Genomic DNA, 25,022 nt, shown 5'->3' with positions numbered 1-25,022 from the left:
CAGCCACCAGGAAACCGGTTGGGGGTGAGGACAAGCAGTGGGGCTCCTCCCCTCTGGATGCTCTGGGAAGGAGCTGGTAATGCCAGGAGCAGGGAGCACTTGGGCTCCGCCCTCTGAGCGCCTCTGGCTTTTGGGGAGGCGCCCTGATCGGGTGGCCCATCGCCGAGTCCCCAGCCCCTAGCCACAGGCACGCAAGCCATGGGATCCCATCCCGTGCTCCCTGCTCTTCTCGTTTCACAGTCGCTCTCTCCCCAGCCTTCCCTCGTGCGTTGCCTTTGGGAGGACTAAAGGATGGAGGTGGGACCAGGGCATTTACCACTGAAAGCTCTCCTCGTCTGGGAGAAGCCCCTTGGCGGCTAGCCCTTCGAGTCTGTCCTTTCGTTCTTATTTTTGGCAGGTTTGGGGGAAGAGAGAGGATGGGGCAGGGGCTCTGGCTCTGGCATGGCGACTGTCCTGTGAAATACTCAGAGGCCGTGGGACCCTCTGGTTTTCCCCTAGCATTTGAGTGTTAAGTTTCATAGCCAGGACGTGAGGCTTCCTCCTGACCCGCGGCAGATGCCATGGCGAGTGTCACCTCTCCAAGCCTGGGCCACAGCTGCCAATCCCAAGGGCCAGGCACCCCCAGTTCTAAATTCTGCTCTAACTGACTCGAGGCCCATCAGAGCCTGTTCTGTTCAGCCGTGACCGAGCGATGTCCCACCTCTCTGGTGAGCAGGCAGGGGTTCAGAAGCCCCCGGCTCTATTTCAGCTCCTGTAAGCAACCACTGAGTCACCCGTTGTCTCCCCCTCCCCGGCGACTAATCCATTCATAGAGGCCAACTTTCTTTGAGTGTTTTATTTTATCCTTTAGACCTAAATGGCCATCTCACCTTGCCTGTGGGGTGGGCAGGTATTCAAAGCACTCCTTGTGTTTCCCCACGTCATCCTCCCTGCGGTCTGAGAGGTGGGGGAGGTTCTGAGCACTGTCCGCAGATGGAGAAACAGAAGCTCAGGGAAGGAGGCGACTTGTCCATGCTACATGGCAGTGAGTAGCCTGCATGCGACCAGTTGGGGTCCTAAGGCCGTCCTTGGCACTCCGTCCCCTTCGTCTGTCCTCGAATGCCGTCGGGGGCCGGGCAGGTGACGCACATGAACAGGGCCTGGTGACAGGGGGCGGAAGGCGCGTCTCAAGGTGTGCAGTTTAGCTCCAGCCCACAGACGGTCGCTACCGGGAATGTGGGCCCAGTATTTCAAAGAACTCTGGAGATGTGGATGTTTCTGTGAAATGTCCCGATTTTTAAGTGTTGGCAACTAATTTAGAACAACAAAAAAAATTGTTGCCAAAGAAAATAAGTCTGCTGGCCACTGGCCGGAAACTCAGCCCTGCATCGTTGGTCACTAAGTGGCTTTCCTCTGGGTCTGATTCAGGGTTGAGGGGGAACTCCACTGACTGACTTCCCTGGCGAAGGGCAGGGGAGAACTGAGCTTGGGAAGTAAGGGAAGAGGAAACGGTCCCAGGAGCTGCCGGTGCATTCGCGTCATGCTGGCCAAGCACCGTGTAAACAGCTCAGCCGCCTGCATTCGCAGGGCAAATACTTTCCATTTTCCTCTTGGGTCACCCTGAATTCTGGGGTTCTTTGGAGGTTTATCGCCTCACTTCCTTTTCCAAAGATTGAAATGACGATGGCTTGAAAATATTTTCTTCATTTGGGTTTTTCCTTGGTGACCTCATTCAGAGACAGATGTGCCCTAATAATAGCATTGAAAGTTGAGGGGAATAAATCAGCCAGCTGGTTCTGTTCCCTAGAAGTGATCTTACAGTTCCTAAATGTGGGCTGTCCCCAGGGACCCAGGGGTGCGGGCGGAGCCTGCGACAGGGCCACGGTCATTGTGAGACTCCGGAGTGTCCCTCCCTCTGGGACAGAGTCCCTGCGGCTCTGTTCATCTAGGAGGGCAGCGCTCACGTCTCGTCCGGGCTCCCAGCTTAGCTGCCGGTCTGCCAGCACACGGCAGGTGGACATCGCAAAGAAGGTTTGCACTTGTCACAGATTGGCAGACAAAGCTCTCACTCAGCTCCTGCCTTTTCCCTGTGCCCAGAGGCCCGGAGCTTGGTGACACCTAAACCCAGTCTGTCTCGAGCAGTCCAGTCCTCCAAAGGGTCTCTCCAGTTCCTTTGGTTCAGGGCCACTGGCCGGAAGGACCCTCAGTCATTAAGCCCCTACCTCAGCCCCTCCCATTCCAGAATACATTTTCCAGACAACCCACTCACATCTCTCAATAATGTTTCACTTCCTCTAACTCAGTAGGAAGGGGATGAAACACATCTAAGAGAAGCAGAAGCATTCCATAAGCTGCACAGGCAAGAGGGGGACTTCTGTGGGTCAAGCTTTGAGGTAGAGGGTGGTGTGTACCTTAGATAGAAAAGGTACCACCCATACGCAGGTGCTGATGCTGGGTTGTGGGTTAGCTTCTCTTTAAATCTGAGGGAGAGGACAGGAGGGACTGCAGCGGAAGCCGGCTTTGCCCATCTCTAACACAGGAGATCCCCACCACAGTGTTGTGAAGGTCCGTCCCCCATGTAATTACCCCAGGAGCTGCTGTAGAATACCTCAATATAAATTAAATGTTAATGCATTGTAGCCTAAAGCCAAAAGGTGATGGAAACAGGGATGGGGTGTCCTTGCTTCCAGGGTGCCAGGGTGTGGGAGACCCCCTTGCAGTTGGGCATGCAGGCTGCCAGGGATAGGGGTTGGGGCAGGAGCCCCAGGTCTGTCCCCTGATTGGGACCCAAGCCTGGCTGAGCCCCTTGGCCCCTGCTGCTCAGGGAATGAGAGGTGAGTCCGCTGCCTGTTTCTCAGGGCCCCGGGAGGCTCCTGCTACACAGGAAAGTGCTAAGTAAGCACTCAGGGCCCCAGTTGACAGAGATGCACGGGGACCGGCGATGAGTCAATCTATTTATGAAAATCACACATACCGACACAGATGTCAGGATGACCACCCCCGCCCCCGGGGTCATCTCACAGCTGTGCTCTGAGAGCTGACAAGTCTTGCTTATACTTGGGGGTTCACTGGTGTGTCTTTTTGGCCTCCAGCAGTCTACACGTGAACAGATGCATGACCGCCTCGCTGAAACAGGCCTGTGCCCTGAACAGCCCTGGTCGGGAGAGGGAGGCCGGGTGACTCAGAGCCGGCATTAGAGTTGTACCTCAGCCTCTGGTGGGCAGGGCTGCAGCAGCTGGGTTTCTGAGCCTCTGCGAGTCTGCCTTCCCATTTGCTGAGCGCCGTTTAGCCACAGGCAAATCAGTGTAATCTGTCAGAAATATGAATTGCACCAGTATGTCTTGCTGGGAAATATTTTCTAAATATAGCTAAATATTTGATACTGCACATGATTTGTTCTCATGTGGTATTCATGCTCTTCCTGAAAAGTTTCCTTGTTAGAAATTCCTTTGGTGGGAGTTCCCCTCAAATCTGACTTTGGAGTTAGTCCAGAGCAAGCCCCTTACCAAATCCCTTACAAGTGCTTTCTGGGTTCTCCGAAACTACTTAAAAGGTAGTATTTTGTCTGTGAATGTTCTTGGCCTGGAGAATTAAACTTTCAGCAAACTGGAGATTGAGGAGATCTTGTCCCTTCTACTATGTACACAGTAGGATCCTTAGGCTCTCAAATTTACAACCAGAAGATTTTCAATCTCAGGGAATCTCGGAGAAAATACAGGAGCTGCTAACACAGGAGAAGCTTGTTTCCATAAGCAGGGCTGTGCTTGTAAGAGCTGGGGGCAGAGAAGAGGACTTTTCTGATTCTTCCTCATTTTGCAGAAAACTTCGTTTCAGATTGCTGGCTTAATTTAAATGTCATATTCCAGCATGGGATGAAGCAGTCTGTTTCCACATGGGCCACCTGTCAGAGCCCATGGGTCCTGTTGCTGGGCTGAGCCTCCCTGGGAACAGGCAGAGTTACTTCCTTCAGACTTTGGGTCTGTGGGGTGGACTGGGGCGGTGGGAGGGAAGGGTCTGCAGGAAACAGAAGGACCGCTGGTGGCTTCCGTGCGAGGCCGCCTCCTTATGTGCCGCCTCTCACACCCATCCTAGAAGGGCTCCTGGGCGTTCTGGACTTCCAGAAAGTCTCTGTTTAAGGCCAGCCCCCAGCTCCTCCAGGGTTCATTTCATGGCAAGGAATCGGCTAGTTACTGGGGACCCACTGCCTGCCGTCTGTGGCCTTCACCCTCTGCCCTTTCCTCTTGGAAAAGTGGCCCCTGAAGGCCAGGGCTGGGATAGAGGAGGAGGTGATCAGACCCTGCTGCTAATTCTGCTGAGCCAACGCAGAGTCTCCTCCTGTGTGTTTCATCCCACAGACAGTCTCATGCCCTCAAGGGGCTTACAGACCAGACTGGACACAGGAGAGGTTTGTAGGGTAGGTGGTATTCCCATTTTACAGATAAGGAGGAAACTGAAACTCAGAGAGGCTTGGTAACTTGCCCAATACCACCAGCCAAGAATAACAGGATCTAAACCTAGGTTTATCCGGCTATAAGTTTACATGTTACAAATGACCAATGAGGCAGCCTAGCAGAGTGATGGAGAGCTTGGACCCTGGAGCCAGACTGCCTGGGTTCAAATCTTGGCTTTGCCACTTATCATGTGTAGAGCCTTGGGCAAGTTGCTTAATGTCTCTGTGCCTCAGTGTCCCCATCTGTAAAATGGGCTAATGAGATGACCTGTGTGACAGGTTGAGATATTTGTATCATGCATACATAATACTTATCAAGCACTTGGCATTGTGTCTGGCTCTAGAAAACAGTCGAGACATATCACCTATTTATTACTAGAATAGCCCACAATGCTATTGGCTCCACCGCACTGCCCGCCTGGCCTTGCGAGCTGAGAAGGAGGGATTGAGCTGCAGGAGCTGTGTTGGGGCTGGGGGTGTCATGACTGGCCCCTGTGAGGAAGTCGCCCAGGAGGGGCACTGGGGGTGCTCAGCCGTCTCAGGCCTTCGGTGCCAATTGTCTGTTGACCAGTGAAGACCTTCAGTAAATTTCCACCCTCTGTAACTCGGCCTTGTTTTTTGCATTTTAACCAAAGTAAAAATAAAATCTCTGGGGAGGGGTGGACGAAGCAGAGGGAGGGAAGGGACCTGGTGTGTGTCGCAGGGGCCGCCTCCACCAGCTGGGCAGGGCTCTGGATGCCCTTTCCCAGAGGAAAGGCTGAGCCTTTCTGTCCTGTGAGCTTTGTCCGTTAGGAAGTCAGCTGCTAGAGGCTGTCATTCCCCATCCCCCAGGGCTCTTCCTCAGCCCCCTGGCCACTCCCTGTTTCCTGCAATTGTTGCCTCCCCCCCCAACCTCGGCTCCAGCGGCCCCGGCAGGCTCCTGGTGTGAGAGGTAGGCTAGGCCCCTGCGCACCAAAGCATTTCCTTTGCTTTCAGCTGCTTCCCCTCTCTGGCCTCTTTCTTCTAGTGCTCCATTATTTTTAGTTCTTAAGAAGATGAAGTCCAGGAGGGAGGAGGAAGGAGAAGCCAAGCCTGTGACCTTCTAGATCAGAGATGGAGCATTTGCCGGGCCTTCCTGGTAGGGAGTATTTGGAGCATTTCCATTTTGGGTGAAGGATACCTCCACTCCTTGGTAACCAAAAAAAAAGGCTGGTTTGGCAAGACTGTGAGCCCCTTTGTTGCCAGCTCCTGTAAAGTTAAGAAGAGGGAAGGAGGGTGGATCTGGAACAGTCATTGGGAGAAGTGCTTTCTTTGCTGGGTTGACTAACCAGAGTGAAAGAGTGTCCTCCAGACCCTCACGTGTACATGTGAAAAGGCCCTGGGGCTGGGGCCCACTGTCCTGGAGCCTGGTGGTGTGTAGTGAGCCCCAGACAGATTGGACAGGAAATCCCCCCAAGTATTCCCCCTGGAGATGTCTCTGGAAAGCTCCAAGCTTGAGCATGCCAGCATAAAGAGGTATGAGCTGGTGGAGGTGTATTTCAATTCCCAGGAGATGGCACGCAGCAGGGCCTGAGCCCCGGCCGTGTGATGGACCTGTAAAATTTTCTCATCGGTCACGCAGCTGGTAGTATTGTACTCCCACTGTGTGTCCAGCCTGGGGGGGCGTCCAGAAGTGTTAGGACAAATTCCGGTTCTCCAGAAGCTTACCCTCTGATGGGAGACACAGCACAAGACATAAGAATCATGAAGTTCTCAAAGCCTATCCTGCCAGCGGGGAGGATTCTTGGAATGGCCTGTGGCTGGTCTGAGAGGCTTTATGGAGAAGGTAGGGCCAGTTCACGGACTCCAGCACCATCAGCTGTGGGGACAGGTGGGATGTGGATAAAGAAAAGGAGGGGGGAGAACACTGCAGGTAGAGCACCTGCGGGAGCGGGGACCTAGAGGTGAGGTGGGCATGCGACAAGAAGGTGGCCAGCCCTGCAGGATCAGAGAGGGCGTCCGAGAGCGTGAGTGTAGGAGAGGAGGGTGGGCAGGTGTCTGGGGCGGCCCTCTGTCCCTGGTGGGGGCCTTGATCCCGCCTGTAGGTGGTCAGGGAACTCTTGGTGGCCAGTCGGGCCAGCTGGGCCTGGGCGGACTCCTCAGGCAGGGATTCTGGATGATGGTAGGGGAGGGAGAATGGCAATGAGGGATGGACCCCTGTGTGCCAATCTGGGTGCTACCCTTGTCCCAGAAACTGGGCCTCTGGTTGCGACAGGAAGAAGGCAGCTGCTCAGGGTTTTCCTGGCCCTCAGGAAGGGCCAGCCCGAGCTGAACACTTGCATCAGGAGCTCCTGTTTTTCAACAGGAGCTCTGGGCCCTGACCGGGTCCTACGCTCCAAACCCGGAGCAGAGCAGCCCTCTGATCCAACCAGGAGTGGAGAGGACAGAGCACCCACCCTGAGCTGGTCCCTGCCTCTCATGCCCTCAGTAGCCAAGGGGTCCAAGCCCGCAGGGTCTGGTGAGGGCCCGGCCGTCCTCATTCTCCTGCCCTAGAGCAGCCACTGATGCTGTGGGAGGTACGTCGCCCACCCCACTGCCTCAGCGTGATTCCGACCATCTGTGGGTGGGTTCCCTGCAGGACAGGTGAGGAAACGCTGGGCCAGCCGTAGACCCTGAACCACTCATCTTGTGGGAACACTGTGTGGGGCGGGGAGAGAGGTAGGGATGAAATTCAACATAACTCAGGTCTTTCTCAAAGAGTGTTTCTGCATTTAGGGGAGTTTCCTTGTCTGTTAAAGGGGAAAGACGGTTAGTCTTAAAATCCAGATGCTTATTTTTAGCCAGAGCTACCTGTCTTGCCAAGTCCTTGGGCTTTGTTTCTCCTACCCTTGGTGTCTTGGTTTTGAAAGGCCTTCCCTCCTCTGCTCCAGGCTCCCAGCTCACTTTGGCAGGGGTGGGTTTGGCCCCAGCCAGGTTTCTAACCAGGCCTCCAGGACGGAGCTATTGAGCCAGGGGCCCCTACCTGCCTGGGCTTGCACCCAGCTGCCGTCACAGGAGGGCCCTGCCAGGGCGAATACAATGAACAAAGTTGTCTTGCCCTGGCTCTGCCTCCTGGGAGAAGCACAGCCTTTTCCCCAGCGAAGGAAAGAACGATCACTAGGGAAACCCAAACTGCTTTTTAGAAAGACCAAAAGAAGAAAAGAAGGAAGAAAAAAGCATTTTTTCCAAACATGGACAACTCAGTGCCTTTTGCTCAGACTTCTGCAAGGCCAGAACAAAGGCACTGACACAGAATGAACCTTCCTGGGCACGGGCGTCTTCACCCACTTTCAGCGCTTTGTTAATGTGTCTTCCCAAAGTGGGTGTCAGTGAGGCTGTTCTGGGAACCACTTGGAAAGGAGGGCAAGGCGGGTCATTATTCAAGCCTGCCCCATCTGAAAGGTCACTCTTTTGACAAAGCACTTGCTGTTTATCTGAGGCTATTTTTTAACTGGAGGAGAGACGATGGGGGCCCAGTTACCCTGTTGGCTGAAACAAAACAAAATCCTCGGAGCAAACCAGGAAGCTGTGTGACCTTGAGCAAGTTACTTAACCTCTCTGAACATGTTTCATCATTTGCAGAATGTAGATAAGCATCAGTGCTGTGAGTGAGGATTACATGAAATATTAGCATAGTACCTAGCTACATGTTAGGCATTTAATATGTGATTTCTCTGCCTCTTTCCCCGGACAAGCCAGGTTATCACCACTAACCAGCACATATGCACAGGCATCATAGACACATGCACACGTGTGCAGCAAGGCAAAGGATTCTGGCAATATTGCTTTGGAGAGTCATAGGGTCCAGAGATAATTTCCCTTTTCTGATATTTTAGAGATTTCCCTTCATCTCTTCCACTCAAAAACAACAAAAAAAGGATACTCTTAATTATCTAAAAATAAAAGTTTGGCAAGTGATCTAACTATTTAAATAAAAAGGGAAGTACTGGAGGAAAGAGTAGAATATTAGGGGAACAGCTCAGATGGGAAAGGGGTTAAGAAGAGTGTGTAAACCCTCTGTATAAAATGAAATCCGTTCAGCAGTCTCACTGTTTATTATGTACTTCGCTGGTGCCTAGCAGAGTTCCACACGTGTGAAATGGCGTTCTTTGGGGAACTCTTCTTTATCTTTTTAGCAACTTTACTGACCTTCTGAACCAGAAACTGGTGTCGAGGCACCTGGACGCCGGCCGGCTCTGCTCTCCCTGAGTCACAGAGCTCGAGGCCCCAGGAGCCGCCCTGTGTGTTCGCAGTTGCCATGAACATCCAAAGGGAAGTTTTGTAAGCAGTTAACCACACAATTAGCTCATCTTCTTGCCACCGGCAATGACTGACCCTATGGAAGTGCCCAGCGGATTTTTGCCAGTCTCCCATGCCTTGGAGGAGAAAACTGTTTCAATTAAAACAAAACAGACACAGAAGTACAAACAAAGTGAACATCTAAGGTTCACCTGTCCAATGACGGTATACAGAGCACCCGTGTACATGTGTACCGCCTCTTCAGTTCTCTCAGAACTGATTAGGTAGAGTGGGCCTCAGGGCAAGTGTGATGTTATCGTGCCCAGTTTACAGGTGAGAGCGCTGAGGTCGGAGAGGTTCAAAGGCTTGCTCACAGCTGCAGCCGGGAGGCGGCAGAGCCAGGGATCGTTCTAGCTCCAAAGCCTGGGTCGTGTGCTGTCTTCTGGAAACAAAATCCAACGCTGTGGCCTGCCTCAGAGGCAGAGGATTTTAAACACACTCGAGACGGAGGGGAAGAGTGCGTCGCTTCAGCCTGAGTTTGCAGGGAGGAAACAGCGGCAAGCCTGGCAAAGCCAGCGGGAAAGAAAGCTGCAGGAAGGGCCGGCTGCCTTGTGTAAAGAGGCATTGTCAGGAGCTGTCTTCAGGAGGCCTGCTTCTCCAGACAGGATACAGTGCAGGCACTGTTGGGGCCGACAAGAGGGCAGCGGAGCTCGCAGGACCCTGGAAACTTCAACTTACTTCCAGAGGCTCTGACCAGGTTCCCGCCTGCAGGCCTAGCTGACTGGCCCTGGTGGCCTCTCCAGGACCCGCGGCAGGGGGTTGCCAAGTATCTGGTGGAGCCAGGTGCTGGGGGTCCTGGCTGTCGGGAGGGTACACTCGCCCAGAGGAGAGCTGGGGTGCAGGCGTGCCCCGGGCACTGTGGGAGCACCCAGGAGGGACAGCTCAAGCAGAGGAAGGGCCTCCGGGGTCTCTGCGCTGCCTGGGGGTTAGCGGAGTCCTTTGCCTCCACTCCATTGCTTGCGAAAAATTCCTGGTGGCGGAAGGTGTCACCCTTGCGGTGTCTGAGGGTGGGTGAGCAGGGGTACGTGCGGCGAGCCAGGGGTCGCCTGCAGAATCTCATGGGCCTGAGAGAACATGTGTTTCCTGAACTGCAGATACCTCCGTGTGTGGATGGGGGAGGAGAGCTAGGCCTGCAGACATCCTAGGGCATGTGAGGCAGTCCTCCAGCAAAGGAACAGCTGGCCCCCATGTCACCACCCTTTCTGGGCCGTGCATATCATGCAGCTGATCCTGATGACAGCTAAAGTGTCCTGTGAGTGGGGTGCCTAGAGGCACCCCCAGCCCCCAGCCTCGGCTCTGGGTCCCTGCTTCCTCGCCTTCCTCTCCTCACCTCCACCAGTCCTTTTGGCCTGTTGGATGGAAGTCAAAGAAAGGCCTGCCTTTAGGTCATCCACTCAGCCTTTTTATTTATGGCAGTGTTCCCTGCAGCACGAGGTGGATGACTGGCGGGGGGACCAGCCAGAGGGTGGCGTTTACCCAGGAGCCGTTAGCATCCCTGGGAGGCTTGGAGTCCGGTTTAGATAAACACAGAGTCAGAGACGCTGCCCAGGCTTCCTCCCTTGGGCCCCACTGGCCAGTGGACCGTTTCCGCGCTGGGCTCTCAAGGGCTCTGGGTGAGTCCAGGCCAGAGGGATGAGAAGCTGCCCTTCCTCGCCAGGGCTGCCCCGGGCGCCCTGAGGCTCTGCGTGCTGAGCGGAGAGGTCGCCACACAGGGGTATCGGCCGTTAGGGAGTAGATGCACGTCTGCTGTGAGGCCAGAAGTCTTCGGGCAAAGAGGAGGAGGGAAAAGTGAGAGCCCCCGAGCCTTCCAAGGGCACCAGTGGCTGGAGAGGGCTCAGCTGGGGTTGGCCAGGTTCTGAAACTCCCTTTCCAGGTGACTTCTGTCACCTCAAGCTTAAAGAGGGGTGGGGTTTTGTTGTTACTAGGCTTTTTCTCCTGCTACAAATCCCTCTCCACATTCTCTGAATATTTCAGCTCCTGTCAAGTCAGGCATGAAGGGAGGGAACTGCCCAGAGCAGCTTCAGAGCCCCAGGCAGTCTCCAGCCGCTCTGAGTAGTAAAGGACCAGCCTCCACTCCCCAGGTCTGGCTGTTTTCTGATCCTTTTGAGCTCCTCTGTGTGAATTAGGGCCCTACCTTTTCCTGTGCAGCCAAAGTAGAGAACATGACCCCACCTCTTACAGAGCGAGGTCAGGGCTGTAACAAACAGGCCCTGCCTTGCACTCAAGTAGAAAACAGAGCGAAACAAAATCAGTGCTTACTTAACCCAGGAGTGCAGCCGTCTAGGGATTTGTGGAGCTGGGTCATCCAAGCCCATGAGCCTGAGGTGTCACCTGAAAAACCTCACTTCTGGTCTGCAGCTGGCTTACACCCAGCACAGAATCAAGGTGAGAGCTGTGTGTCGTCAGCCCACCCTGTGGCTCCTTCCCTGCTTAAGAGGCAATCGGCTTTGTGGGGCTTGCCTTTCCCTTGAAGTGCCTGCCGCCCAAGAACATCCCAAGTGTAACATTCCAGCCACAGTCTAGGAGCGATTAGCTGGTCTGATCTGACTCATGGGAGAGCCTTGTGTCACCTGGTGGCTAAGCTGGAAGTGGCACCTGCCCAGCCCTGGAATGAGACCTATCTGGGGTTTTGATGGCCAGCTGTGGAACCTCTCCCAAAGGCTCTGGGCTCCTCTGCTGAAGAAGCAGCCGGAAGACCCCCTACCCCGGAGCACTGTCCTGCCAGCCCAGCGGCCTGGCTGCCCAGGGGAGCCTCCTTGAAGGAATCTCCTTGTCCTTCCTGCCCAATCTTCTGTCCCCATCACCTTGCCCAGCGTGCTCTGGGCTGGAAGGACCCCTGCTTGTTGATAGGCACAGCAGTTGGTGAATCGGTTTGAGGTTCCCAGGGTGATGTGGCAACCTACTGGCAGGGAGGAGAATGGAATGACTTTGGGGAAGCAACTCAGCTTGTAAGATTCTTCATCTTACAGAGAAAAGAATCCTATCTACCACCAGGTTGTTTGAAGATGAGAAATGAGGCCATAAGGAGCCTGGTCCAGATCCTGTCACATAGCGAGAGCCCATAAGTGATGAGTCATGAACACTCACGCCAGGCCCAGTGCTGGGGGAGGCTGGCCGTCCGTCCGTCCTGTTGCACATCTAGGGAAAAGAGCCCTGCCGGTGAGATGACCACTGATGTCAGCTTGCAGGGAGTTTCTAAGAGCCATTCCCTTTGCTCTGTCATGCCCAGAAGACTTAGGAAGAACACCCCAGCTTATCCATTAGGTAGGCCATTTTATCTATCAGATCTGCGTGTAAGTAGCGTGCCAGAGTAGAGCTTGGCGGAGTCAGCTAGCTGACTCCTCAGATTTACACAGGAGGACCCCGCCACCCAGAGAGGCCAGGGGGCCTGTCAGGCATGTGGAGCTCTGGGGGGCGTTCCAGGAAGGGTCAGCAGAGGGTGTCCAGATGACCCTGGTGATTGGGAGGTGATGGAGGGACGGGGCCAGTGAAATCAACTGGCAGCCAGCGCTGCCGAGGGGGAGGGACCAGGTGCCCTTTGCCACACCGTGTTCAAGGCATTTGAGAGCTGCCTGTGTGTCTGACACAGCTCAGCTTGAGAAATTCGAGACCTGGGACTGTAGTCTGATTGCAGAGAAGTGACTGAGGCTATTGAGACTCTCCCAGGAGAGAAAAGGTGATCAATTCCTCTGGATGGAATTCTTCCAGCTTGTTGGGCTGCCCTCCTTTCCTGCCTCGTCGGCTGTCTTTGGTGCGGAAGAGGACCATTTCTGAGGACTGTGTCTTCCTCCAGCGAGGGGCTTGCAGGGAGACTGTTAGCCCAACTGACCCTCTGGGACCCACCACCTGGAAGCGGCTTCTGCCTAGAGTTGGTGGTTTTTAAATGGGTGCTGTGGTCTCCCGGGCATCGTAAGGGAATCGATTCTCTGTCATCTCCTGCCCTTTTGTTTCTCTCCACTCCCGTGGGCCGGGGGTAGGGGCGGTGGTCACCCTGCCGCCATCTTTCCTGGGCCTTTCCTGGACCTGCGTTTCTGTTTAATGTTTGGCAGCGACTCTAGGCACTGCCTGGGTGCCGCTATTTAAAAACCACAGGAAAACCCCCTGCTTGCTGCTGCCAGCACAGTTGAGAAATCCCGTGGTGTGCAAACCCGCCCCAGTGGAATATTCCACCTTGGAAGCAGGGGGACTCTCTGGCCTTGGCCATATGGGGCCCAATTTTCATGTTGAAGAAATGCTCCCTTGTGGAGGAGGTGTGGGAAAGAGGAAGCTACGCGGAAAAATGCACCATTTACTCAGAGCTCAGCCGTGTTGGGAGGCTCTTGGATCCCGCGAGCCATCAGAGGACCCCACCCTGGAGCACCCCTCTCCTTTCTGGACCCCTGAAGAGCGGTCCGGGAACTAGAGGTTTCGCAGCTCAGATGCCCCTGCTGGACTCGAACCTGGCTGTTCTCGCCCAGCTCTTTTCCCTCCTGCCTCCCGGGTCCCAGGCCCACTGCCCAGTGTGTCACCGTGGATCCCCAGAGAGCTGCATCCTGACAGGGTGGGTTTGGTCCAGCCCCAGGCTCCGTGACCTTTATTCCTGAGTAACTATGGCAACACCGCCACTTGGCTCCGGACTGACTGTTCCTGGGATGACTTCAGGGGCACCCCTCCTTGAACTCAGACCGCTAAGACTCTTCCACAAACACCCCTGTGCCCATGAACTTCTAATGGCTTTACCTCTGGGGCTCGCAGACGCAGCCAGGACTCAGGCCCAGGGCAGCCTGCCTCCCCAACACCACACTCCCCAGAGTCCAAGCTTCTCGGCCCCGCGTGCCGAGCTGGCCTCTCCCTCTAACCCTTATCAGCCACTGCTTCCGGCTCCCATTCCCAGCACATCCGGCCCAACTGCTCCAAAGCCCAGTCCCGGACCTCTGTTCCCACAGGCCCCGCTGCCTGCAATAGTCTTCTTCTGCTCCCTCGATTGTGCCCCCAGCCTGCGTCTGTGGGGTCAGCCTCTGTGATGACCTTCCTCCCCGGCAGGCATCCATCTTTGCAGGCCCCCGACCCCGGCAGCGGGACACATCCTCCCTGGGTCCTCTGCTGGCACCGCATCTGCAAATGCAGTAGGAGGTGACACGCTGCAGCTGGGTGATCGTGGCCTTTCTAGTGTTCCTCTGAGGGGCCCTTGCTCTTGGGATGCGAGAGGTCATTTTTCAGAGTCCTAGAGTGTCCACTGATCCAGAGAGCGTGGGGGGGACCAGTTGTCCATCCCTCACTAGACAGATGAAGAAGCTGAGGCCCTGAGAAGGGGGCATGAAGAAGGGCAGTGTGGGTTTAGTGGTCCCCTGATGGGGGAGTGGCGTGGGATGGGGTCCACTCTGGATGGAGAATGCTCTGCCCTCCCCCTCCTCCCACCCCACTCTGAACCCGTCGGACCCTCGTCCCCTCTGAGCTCTGTTGCAGGGGTATGACCAGCAGGTGGTGAGAGCTGTGTGCACTTCTCTTCTGGACAAACCATCACTTGGTTGGTCATCTCATGTAATTAGGTTTTCCCATTGCTGCCCTCGTGCATTGTCTGTCCTGAGTGTTTGTGCAGCCTTCTGGGTGCTTAGATAAGAAACGCTGGCTTTCCTTAGCCTCCTTCGGAGATCTCCATCAGAAGGATCTAGGAAAAACACCCTTGTCGGTGAGGCCGGCCCTTTGTCACATGGCCTGGCAGAGCGCTGACCTCGCTTTAGACTAGGTCTTGGCAGTGGAACGAGGGTTTCTGGGGTGGGGTAAACATTGCCAGGTTCGGTAGGGAAGAATTCTTCTCCTTAAACAGATTTTTAACTTGAAGCCTTGATGACAGAAGCAGCTGAGTCTCACCAGAGAGAAAAAAACAAAGGAGACTGATTTAACCTCGGGCTCCAGCAGCTGGAGTCAGTCCAGCAACCTCAGCGTGGCTGCTAGCGGACGCTGCAGGACAGAGGATGAGGAACCGCCTCTCCAGGGGTCCACTGTCCAGGCAGGACCACTCCTCACCTCCCTCTTCTGTAGAATTCCCAGCTTCTCCTTCCCAGCGCAGAGCCTTGGGGGTTTACTGTCTGGTTTTGCTGGTCAGGGATCCGCTTCTCAGGAGCTTGAAATGCTTCACTTCTCATCACTCCCTTCAGGGGCTCATGTCTGGGGACACTTGATCTTCATGTCTACAGCCCATTCTTATTAAAGTAACTTAGGGATATTTTTATAGAGAGACATGTTTATAGCTGGGGATAAAAAGGATTTTCTTTAAAGTAGTCATATAGGTGAAGGTTTAAATGTGGCTTTACCACTTACTTGTCTGAGGCTTGGGTTCTGCAAATGGAAATAATGATTACCTTGCATCCTTGCTGTGAAAATAAAATAAGAAGGTGCTCAATAAATGTTAGTTCTCCTTTCTGTCCAAGGAGCCCCTCCTACACACACACACACACACACACACACACACACACACACAAACACACACACACAGAGTTTTTACTTAAGAAATGTCTTGAGAAGGAGAAGTGCAGTGGAGAGAAAGTCCTGCGGGCTGGCTCACCTCTGTGTGCACCAAAGCCTTGGAGGCTCTGCTGTCCCCGGGGAGTTCCCTTTAAAGTCTCCTCAAACCTCTCACAGGCAAGAGGTACCTCTGCTGGCACCGTATCTGCAAGTGCGGTAGGAGGTGACACGCTGCAGCTGGGTGATCGTGGCCTCTCTGGTCTTCCTCTGAGGGGCCCTTGCTGTTGGGATGCAAAAGGTCATTTTCTAGAGTCCTAGAGTGTCCACTGATCCAAAGAGCATGTGGGATCAGCTGTCCATCCCTCACTAGACAGATGAGGAAACTGAGAGGGGGCACAAAGAAAGGCAGTGCGGGTTTAGTTGTCCCCTGATGGGGAAGTGGCGTGGGATGGGGTCAGCCCTGGATGGAGAACGCTCTGTCCTTCCCTTCCTCTGTTCCCAGAGCCTGTCAGATCCTTGTCCCTTTGATTCTGGGTGTCTTGCTCAGCCTGTTTGTAGAATGGGACAAAGCCCATAGATGCATGCCACGTAGTTGATGGAGGTAAAGTCCTCAGACTCACCTCTTGTCCTGTGCCACAGGCAGGGGGTTCCCTGGTTTTGAATTCATCCTAACCAGAAAGTAGTAGTTCTGTTTCTAATGTAGAGCTTTTCGTTTGCTTGTTTCTAGAGCAAATCATGGAGGAAAATAAAAAACATGGTGCATTGGTCTCCCTTTGTCATGTCCTTCAAGAAGAAGTACCCCTGGATCCAGCTGGCAGGACACGCAGGTAGCCACAGCTCTCCCGGACTTTCTGACAGGATGTCCGGCTCTCTGGGGAGGCGTCCAGCGCGTGTGGGGGACGGGCCTGGACCTGGATGCTCCCGGGGATGAAGCATCTGAACAGGTGCTCCCCGAGAGACTTCGTGGTCTGCAGTCGCAGGCATACTTGAGAGACGGGCCTTAACACTGCCTCAAAAATGCACATGGACACCCGCCCTCTCCACAGTCTGTGCCACCTCTTCACAAATCACACACATTCCCCCCTCAGTCTCTCTGTCTCTTTTAATCTCTTTCTTTCAATCTCTCTTCCATTTTAACTCAATAAAACAGTTGAAGTCATCAGTCTTTATAGCTTGACTGCCATTTGTCACCTGGGACAAAGAGACAAAGCTAAGTGCTTCCCTGAGTGCCTGCTGTATCCCCTCATCAAGGTGCTCCTCTGGGTGACAATACGTATGTAGATATAGTGTCAGCCCCGAAGGAGCTCGTAGCTGGTGGGAGAGGCAGGCAGGTCGCCCCAAGAGTGTTAAGACGTAGTGGAGTACCGGCTGCAGTGGCCACGCCCTGGGCTAGCCGTGAGGTCTCCAGGTGGCCCCTCAGTGACAGGGGAGGATGTCTAGAGCTGTCTAGCCCACTCATGGTGGTCCTTTGGTGGGCATCGTCCCCAGGGGACAATTCAGTGGCCGCCCGTGGATTTCAGGCCAGCACAGGGTCTGACATTTTTTTTTACACCCTTAACCACGTTGGCCCAGACCCCAAGGCAGGTGGATGGACACCCTTCCTCAATACTTACCTGAGGGTGTGGCTCGGAAGGAACATCACCCAGCTCTGCAGAGCCTTGGACCGCTGCTTCTCAGCCGGTCTCCCTCTCCTGGCGCTAAATCCGGTTCTAACAAGGCTTCCCCTCCACTGAGACCGGAGACACTTTCGTGGCTGGGAAGCAGGGTCGATGGTGGGGTTGGGAGGTGGTAGTCGCACAGAGAGGGGTGAATAGGTCCTGGCACAGACCTCTCACTTCGTCTTGCTCACCCTCCTGCGGTGAGCACTGGTGTACTTCCATCTTCAGAGGAGGAGCCTGGGGTCTGGGAAGTCTGGGAGCCAGCCCAGAGTTGCCGTCAGGGCACGGGGTGTGGCCGGGGCAGGGCGGGGACTGGGACTTGCACCCACTCCGCTTAAAGGGCTCGGTCCACCAGTGGAGACCTGGGCACACCTTCAGCCCCGTGCTTGGCAAGCTCCACAGCATCCCCGAGAGGCCCGGGCCCTGTGACGGAGGGCATGCCTGGCAGGGGCGGGGGTCAGAGCGGGGAGGGCTCAGGCTGGGGACCCAGGACCTCCTCCCACCTTGCTGTGCAGGGAGCTTCAAGGCGGCTGCCAATGGCAGGATTCTGAAGAAGCACTGTGAGTCGGAGCAGCGCTGCCTGGACCGGCTGATGGCCGATGTGCTGAGACCCTACGTGCCTGCCTACCACGGGGACGTGGTGAAGGACGGGGAGCGCTACAACCAGATGGACGACCTGCTGGCTGACTTCGACTCGCCGTGCGTGATGGACTGCAAGATGGGCGTCAGGTGAGCCAGGCTCCTCAGATGGGGCACACCCGCCCCTCAGCCCCCAGCTGGCCGGGCGGCAGATACCAGGCACGGCATTCCAGGCTTCCAGGAGGCCGGGCTTTCTGGGCTGTCCCTGAGGCCTCATGTGGACGAGGCCAGGCCAGGGGTCTGGTTGGACCCCGCTCTGGTCATCTCACATATGTGCTGGCTTTGCCCAGGACGGCCCCTTCCCTTCTCTGGTGAGCCAGGGGCCGGCGGGGGAGGGGCCGGTAGCCGGTAGCCGGTGGGACCAGAAAGGGGACCTGGTGGATGCGGAGCCTCCCCAGGGAGAGGGCAGAGAGAGCTGCCCATCTGGTCAGGTGGGATGGCTGGGGAGAGCAGGGGGCGGCTTCCCGTTAATGTGGGCTGCGAGGGGGAGACTGGAGTAGAGGCTGTTCTCATCCCACCCTCCCCCACCCCCCACACCCCAACACCGAGCCAAAGAGGCAGCCGGTTAGCAGATTGTGTTGATTTGCCAAAAGAGACTTGCGCCTGTCATAAGGGTGCAGTGGAGGAGAGAGGAGTGCGAGAGGCCCTGACAACAGTCACCAGCTTGCCGCATTCTGGACTGGGGCTGGCGGTGACCCCAGCCCAGTGGCTGCGTGGTCCAGGGCACAGGGCCAGATGGGTATGTGGGCATGTGTGTGGAAATGGGTGTGTCCCCCCACACACCAGGCTCCGCCCAGAGAAGACCTGGGAGGGAAGGAGGCGGGAGGAGTGGGCTGGAGAAGACAGGATGGGGGGCAGAGCCAGGAGGACCCGAGCCCCAGGTGCCTATGTTCTGGGCCCTGCTTTGGCAGCAGGGTTTTCTCATCTCCTCTCAGACTCTGACTATTCCAGTCTCAGGAGTCGTGGAGTAGGTCCTCCCCGGCGGGTCAGCGGGTGGTGAAGTCCTCTGAAGCCTCAGAGAGCCGCCGACTGCAGGTGCCCAGACGGGACGGCCAGACACGGGCCTCCTCCATCCGGCCCGCCGCTCTCCGGGGAGACCAGGCTCCGAGACGCAGAGCTCACAGCTGGAGCCTGCGTTTACCTTGGATGGTTTAAGCGGTTTTATTTCTTATAAGAGGCGTTTGAGAAAGGGGTGTGTGGTGTGTGTGTGTGTGTGTGTGCGTGTGTGTGTGTGTGTGTGTGCGCGCCCGCAGGAAAGAAGCAAGCCAAACCAGTCAGTTTTCCTTCCTTCCTCATTCCTCCTGGGAATTGTGTCATAAAATCAGACCCTGACCCTGCAGGCGGACCCGCTGTGTTCCCTTGGCTTGGCCCCGAGGGCAGGGAGGAAGGGGTGGGGAAGTAGAGACCCTACTCTCTGCACTGTCCCCAGCCTCTCCCTCCCTCCATCCAGGGGTCTCACCATCTCCAGCCCACACAGAGAAGATAGAATGTCCCTCCAGCCACCCCTCGGCCACTGCTCTCCCCAGAGTCTTATTTCTGTCCCTGGAAGGCCTTCCCGTGGTGCACCAGGATGTGCCCTCTCAAGGGGAGACACATAAATATTCTGATTGGTATTCACTCAGACCAGGGCCAAAAAAAGTATACCCTGTGGGTAGAACGTGTGGCCAGTCCTAAAAGGCTGCCGTGGTGCCTGTTTGTTCCCTGGGAGGCTGCTGGGGACAGGAGCCCCCTCTCTTACCAAGGCTGCCCCATCCCCCTGCTGCCTGGAGCTTCTGTCCCACTGCACCCAGGGCTCTCAGGAGAGACCCAGAGTGACCAGCAAGGCTGGGACGTGTTTAACCCAGTCCTGGGCAGGGCCGCCTGGAGGCTGAGGGAGGAGGTGTGTGAGGATCCCCTATGGAGGGGAGGAGGTAGGTCTCCCCAGGACCAGTCCCACCCCAGCACCCCCTTCCCTGTCTCACGGGTCCTGAGGACGGGGTGGAGGCCCTTCTGTGCTCCGAGCGCTGGGTGTTCCTTACAGCCGCCCTGGCAGATGGGACCATCCAGTCTGAGCAGTCCCTTTGACACCAGAGGCTAAGGGACTCCCCAGGGCCACACAGCCACACAGCCTGCCTCTGCACCAGGCCTCTGAATACCAAGTCGAGCCTGGGCTACAGCTTGGCACTCCCCAGGGGTTCTGTGCTTGCCAGAGGGAGGAGGCCGCAGCCCAGGGCCACCACCAACCCTGAGTCCGGGGCATGAGAGATTGAGACTTGTCACAGACTTGTCACAGTGGTGGAAGGGCTGACTGGTCAGCAGACCCAGCCATGGTGAGGCCTGAGGAAAAGGTGATGCAACCACCTGTAGTGTCCTAACGAGGGGTGTCTTGGGACCCCAGTTCCACATGGACATAAGCTCACATTGCTCTAGGGCGTTTTCTTAGGTTTGACCCCGTATCTCTTGTGTGTCATGTAGCCTGCCATGGAGAATCAGGAGTTTCTTCCCGACCTCTGGACCAGGGCTGGCAGGTGGAGACCAGAGCTGTCTGTAGCACCTGTGCCCTGGTGGGAAGCAGGTTGGAGAGAGCGTGGTGGGAAGTGGATGGCTTTGGTGTATCACTTGTTGGCTCCCCATGGGCTGGCTGACCTTCCTGCTGGGGTGGGCAAGGTGGGCCGGGCCAGTGTCGGGACACCAGGGTTGGGGAGGCTTTGCAGCTCACCTCCCGGTGGATCCCTGACCCCACCACCAGGCTCGTGACCCCTGTGGGCATCTCTGCCCGGCCCTTTTCCTCTCCCAGAGGGTGAGCAACTCTGCCCAGACTGTGCTGCACAGGCCCTTTCTGGAGCAAGCCCCATGTGGAAAGGGATTTGACAGTGAGGGCTGCTTCCTGCTTAAGGAACTACTGAGAAGTCTTTGCAGAAGTGCAACACCCACCCACCCGCAGGCCCCTGCAGCGCGCTCAGGAGCATTGGGGATGGCAAACCCTTTGCCCACCACGCAGCACACACACACAAATACACACATGGTCCAGCATGACACAAGTCCATGCAAAAGCAGCCTGCCTCGCAGCTCTGCACTGTAGCGCTCATCGGCACTGACCTGGCTCTGCACGCGGTAGTGTTTGTACATGCACGTGTGCGTGCATGGGCGTGCATACAGTAGTGTGTGCATGCGTGCGTGTGTGTGTGCAAGGGCACAGCCAAGGACAGAACCTCCGTATGGTCTGCATCACCCGCTGGAATGTCCTAAACGACCAGACCCAAGTTCACCACCAAGGATTTGCTTTTTTCTTGAAAGAGTTGCTACAGTGGTTCTGGAAACTTATCTTTTAAAGGATTTGACCAGTCTGTTCTGGGTCCCAAGCCGGCAGGTTGGAGGTATGGTGGGAAGTGGTAGAGCAAGGCCCCGGGGACAGATGGAGAGTGGAGGCTGGGCCTGCTGTCACAGGCCGCTGTGTGGGCAACGCCCACGCACACAGGCCCAGGGAGACGACTTCCCTCTACTCAACTGACTTTGCGGATTCCTGTTTCAGGAAGGGTCACAGGCAGCAGCTGAGCCCACTGTGGGGGAGAAGGGGAGCTTCGAATAGAAGCAGGGAGGAGGGTGGGCGTCTGTGATGTGCAGCAGGGGTGACTCACCCCGTTGGCGAAGGGGCCAGGGAGGCGGCCTGGGGCCGGGAAGCCGGTCTCGGGCTGCCCAGATCCTGTACTGTCCCCAGTCCTGTTACCTCTGCCAGTTCCTAGGGGACCCTACCAGCCCGTGCGGAGGCCAGGGCGGTAAACAGTTTACTTGGCCACGTTGTCTTGAGGCCTGGGGTCCGAGGGGCAGGAAGAGCCCAGCACGTCTCTGTGGTAGAAAAAGAGCCCCGAGGCTTTGCCTCCCATCACGGGCTTCTCCCTCCAGCACTAGGGCCACTTCAGAGGCCGCCTTCTGGCCTGAAGGTGCCCCCTCTTCGGAGAGAGCCCTTAGGCTGCCGGGGCACCAGGGAGATGTGGATGAAATGCACTCCACGACTCACACAGGTGCTGGCTTACGAAGCCCTCGCCTCGTGGAAGGCAGCTGGGGGGACAGCTGGATCCTGGGGGGACCCGCCCTCAGCCCCCTGCCCCACCCTCACGCCAGCAGGACGAGCCGCCAAGCTGCCCCTCTTCCTCGCTCCTCTGCTGGTCCTGTGAGGTGCCCAGAAGGAAGAGCTCCTTGGGCTTTGTCGGGCCTTCCCAGCGCTCTTGGAACGAAGCTTCTCTCATTAGGCAAGGCAGGCCCGTGCTCGGTCGACAGCCAGGCCCAGCGCAAGCAGATGTGCGCCTGTCCGGGACGAGGCTGACTTGGCTAAGCTGACTGCAGCCCTCGGGCAAGGCACCAGTGGGCCTCACTCTGGACACTGGCCCTCACGTGGCTTCCCCTCCCTCCCAGGACCTACCTGGAGGAGGAACTCACCAAGGCCCGGAAGAAGCCCAGCCTCCGGAAGGACATGTACCAGAAGATGATAGAGGTGGACCCAGAGGCCCCTACCGAGGAGGAGAAAGCCCAGCGGGCTGTGACCAAGCCGCGGTACATGCAGTGGAGGGAGACCATCAGCTCCACGGCCACGCTCGGGTTCAGGATCGAGGGCATCAAGGTGAGGACAGCCGGCGGTGGCCTGAGGCTGCCTGAGCCGCCCCGCTCCTGGGTGGGGAAGGGACTGGGTCCTGGGGCTCCAGCAGCATTCACCCAGCGGTCCTGGCTGCTCTCAAGACCCTACAGAGGCTGTAAGATTCCTCCCCATACGGACCCAGGGCATGGGCAGCCAGCCCCAGGGACAGACATCTGGGGAAACTGGCCTACTCCTTGGTCTGGGTCTGGGTGGGATGGCAATGTAGGTAGGGGGCTGGGGCCTCGGAGCAGGGCTGGCTTCTAGCCCCACCCAGCGTTGAGCCCTCCGCCGAGGACCCTACATCTAGCCCAGACCATGCCCAGCACTGAGAACCCCACCCACCCAGGAGGCAGCTTGCTGCATGCCAGTGCCGGGAGCTGGCTCATTCTGCCCAGGGCCCGAAAATTAGGACTGGCAGTGAGATGCAGCCAAGAGAGGGAGCGTGCCGGCTGCCTTTGACATCTGGGCCATCTGCCTGGTGCTCCTCCGGTCACCAAGCCCCTCTGGGGAGGCTTCACCGAGGCCACTCCCAGCATCGGGGCCACCTCATTGTCTTTTCTTTCCTCTCACTCTCCCAAGAAGCGCCTGAGAATGCTCTCCCTAGACCCAGGCTCCCACACGCCTCCTTTGCTGCTAGATTTGAGAGCCTCTGCTCGGACACACGCCTCACCCCAAGGAGCAGGGCTGTGAGGCGCTGGCCCCTCGGTCTCGGGCAGCCGTCCCTCTCAAGCAGAGGGCAGCCCGAGCGTACTCGGGTTTCTGTTTTCTGCCCATTCTTGGCCTGCGTTGGCCAGCCCTCGAGTCAGAGTAGGGCAGCGGGGAGCCCTGACTCATGAGCGAGAGAAGCTAGGACAGCCTCCTTGCCGAAGGCATTGTCTGGAAGTTCCTGCGGGGCAGTGCCTCACTGCCGATGGTTTCGAGTGGGGCAAAGTTTTCGCCTTCCCCTGTGACAGCTGCTTTATGATCTCTAGGCTGAGAAAGCCATCTGCCCCTCCCCTGTCTTCTGAAATCGGCTTTTGCTGTATTTTTGGATCCAGTGGGAGAGTAAATTATATGCTCATCCTCTTCCTCTTAAGGCTCCTTTCCTTTCTGTATCTGTTTGAAACAGTCTGCTTTTCCCTTGACCTCTCTCTCCGTCTCTCGCTGGATCTCCTGGTCTCTGTCCACTGTCCAGCTGCAGGAACGGCCGACAGCCCATCTTCTCGGGCTGCGGGCCACCAGCTCCGAAAGAAGCCAGCTGCCTTCACCAGCACACCCCCGCCTCCCCCATCCCTGGTCCAGGAAAGGCCCTGCAGAGACCCCTGTGGGGAAGGCCCCGCCCTCGGCTCTCTCCCTCTGCTCAGGGTCCTGCCTATTCTTGCAGAGGCAGCGACAGCGCTCAACTCCACCCTGGTGGTGCACAGACGCACGTCTGGGGGCCTAGTGGAGCCAGCCTTTCTCACCCTTTGATCTTAAAGAACAGCTTTCCTCATAGAGATGCTAAGCCCCACGTGCTGCCTGAACAACCTGGAACAGACATAGTACTGGGCTCAGGAAGTGGAGCCATTCCGTGCACTGGGTGGGGAAGGGAGCGGGATGGGCTGTGTTTTATCCTCGCTTTCAGGGAGCCTAAGTAAGAGACCTTCCATTACAAGGGAATCGAGCTGAGCTTGGGGCGAGGAACGCCTCTCTCCTGTGGTGAGGGAGGGTGTCCCTGGGCAGCAGGGACCTTCAGGCACCCCGGTTCTGGGGACCCAGCCCCTCGTGGAAGCAGAGGCCCGTGCATCTCCCTCAGCCCCCAGTTGCTCACACTCAGGACCCTCAGGATGGACGGGTGGGCCCCGCAGCCTCACTCCTCCAGTCTTGGTCCAAGCGCCCCTCGGGCCTCCGGGCCTCCCTAATGCCGTTTACTCTGCCTGGGATGCTGGTGCCACCCGCTTTGTTCTCCTCAGCCAGGGCGCATGACAGGCTCCCCCGTGCCGTGCGGTCGGATTGACCACGCGGCACCTGCCTCCTTGTGCCCCGTGTGGGCACCTGGCTGCCCGGGGGTCAGCCTGGGGCTCGTGGCTCTGAGGCACTGTGTCATTCTCCTTCTCAGAAAGAAGATGGCTCCGTGAACCGGGACTTCAAGAAGACCAAAACGAGGGAGCAGGTGATCGAGGCCTTCAGAGAATTCACTAAAGGAAACCGGAACATCCTGGTGAGTCGGGTGCCCCCTGTGAAGGGGTCGGGCCGTGTGGTCTCCGGGCAGGGGTAGCTGCACCCCCTCTGGAGGTTCTTGCCCAGCCCGAGACGGAACCGAGGTTCCCACACAGAAAACCCTGGCCCCAAGCTTCTGCTTGGAAGGTGAAGAGGGAGGTGCTGTGGTTGTCAGCCCATCCAGCGGGTGAACACGCGCTCGCTCTTTCCCTTAGCCAGTAGCTCAGCTCCCAAAAACGTCTCCATCCCCTTCGGAGCAACCCTTTCCGATGCCCGTATTCCTCTAAGGCCAAGTATTGTGCCAAGTGCTCATCAAACCCTCGTAGCAGCCCTCTGCCGCGGGTTGGCATCCTTGTCCCCATTTTACAGATGAGGAGACTGAGAGGTCAAGGGCACACAGCTAGGAAAGGGGGAGCTGGAGCTCACACCCAGGTGGGCCGGCAGCCTGCTGGTCCCTGCGCTTCTAGGCCTGGCTGGGCCTCCACCAGGCTGAGACTGCGTGAGGGAGGTGTGCGGGCATTGCGGGGCGAGGTGCCGTGTCACCCTCCCCAGCCAGAACTGATGGGCTCTCTGAGCCTGGAGGTGTGGGTGGCAGAAGTTCACAACAAAGTGACTTCATTCGCCGCAGGCAGGCTGCTGGACAGAGGCTCTGAGCACTGAGATCAGCTGAGGTAGGGTGTGTTGAGTCCCCACACCCCAAGGACAGGGCGCCCTGTGACAATCAGAGACCTGGGTACACCAGAGACCTGAGCCCTGGAGCCCCTGT

At 56.9% G+C, this 25,022-nt stretch overlaps 1 protein-coding gene across 2 annotated transcripts in view; it reads left to right on the top strand.

The window, feature by feature from the left end:
* ITPKB (inositol-trisphosphate 3-kinase B) overlaps positions 1-25,022 on the top strand; it is a 97,723-nt gene that overhangs the window by 66,417 nt on the left and 6,284 nt on the right. For both annotated transcript variants that reach the window (XM_029229100.1, XM_029229101.1), the window contains exons 3-6: positions 15,897-15,996; positions 17,343-17,556; positions 21,859-22,063; positions 24,156-24,257. In XM_029229100.1, coding sequence (XP_029084933.1) covers positions 15,897-15,996; positions 17,343-17,556; positions 21,859-22,063; positions 24,156-24,257 — 621 coding nt within the window. The remainder of the gene's footprint in view (positions 1-15,896; positions 15,997-17,342; positions 17,557-21,858; positions 22,064-24,155; positions 24,258-25,022) is intronic.

The sequence above is a fragment of the Monodon monoceros genome, unplaced genomic scaffold (assembly GCF_005190385.1).
Source record: "Monodon monoceros isolate NGI ecotype Baffin Bay Population unplaced genomic scaffold, NGI_Narwhal_1 Super_Scaffold_18, whole genome shotgun sequence".
Classification (NCBI taxonomy): domain Eukaryota; kingdom Metazoa; phylum Chordata; class Mammalia; order Artiodactyla; family Monodontidae; genus Monodon; species Monodon monoceros.
Note: the sequence above shows the minus strand (reverse complement) of the source record. Positions and strands in the feature narration are given on the sequence as shown.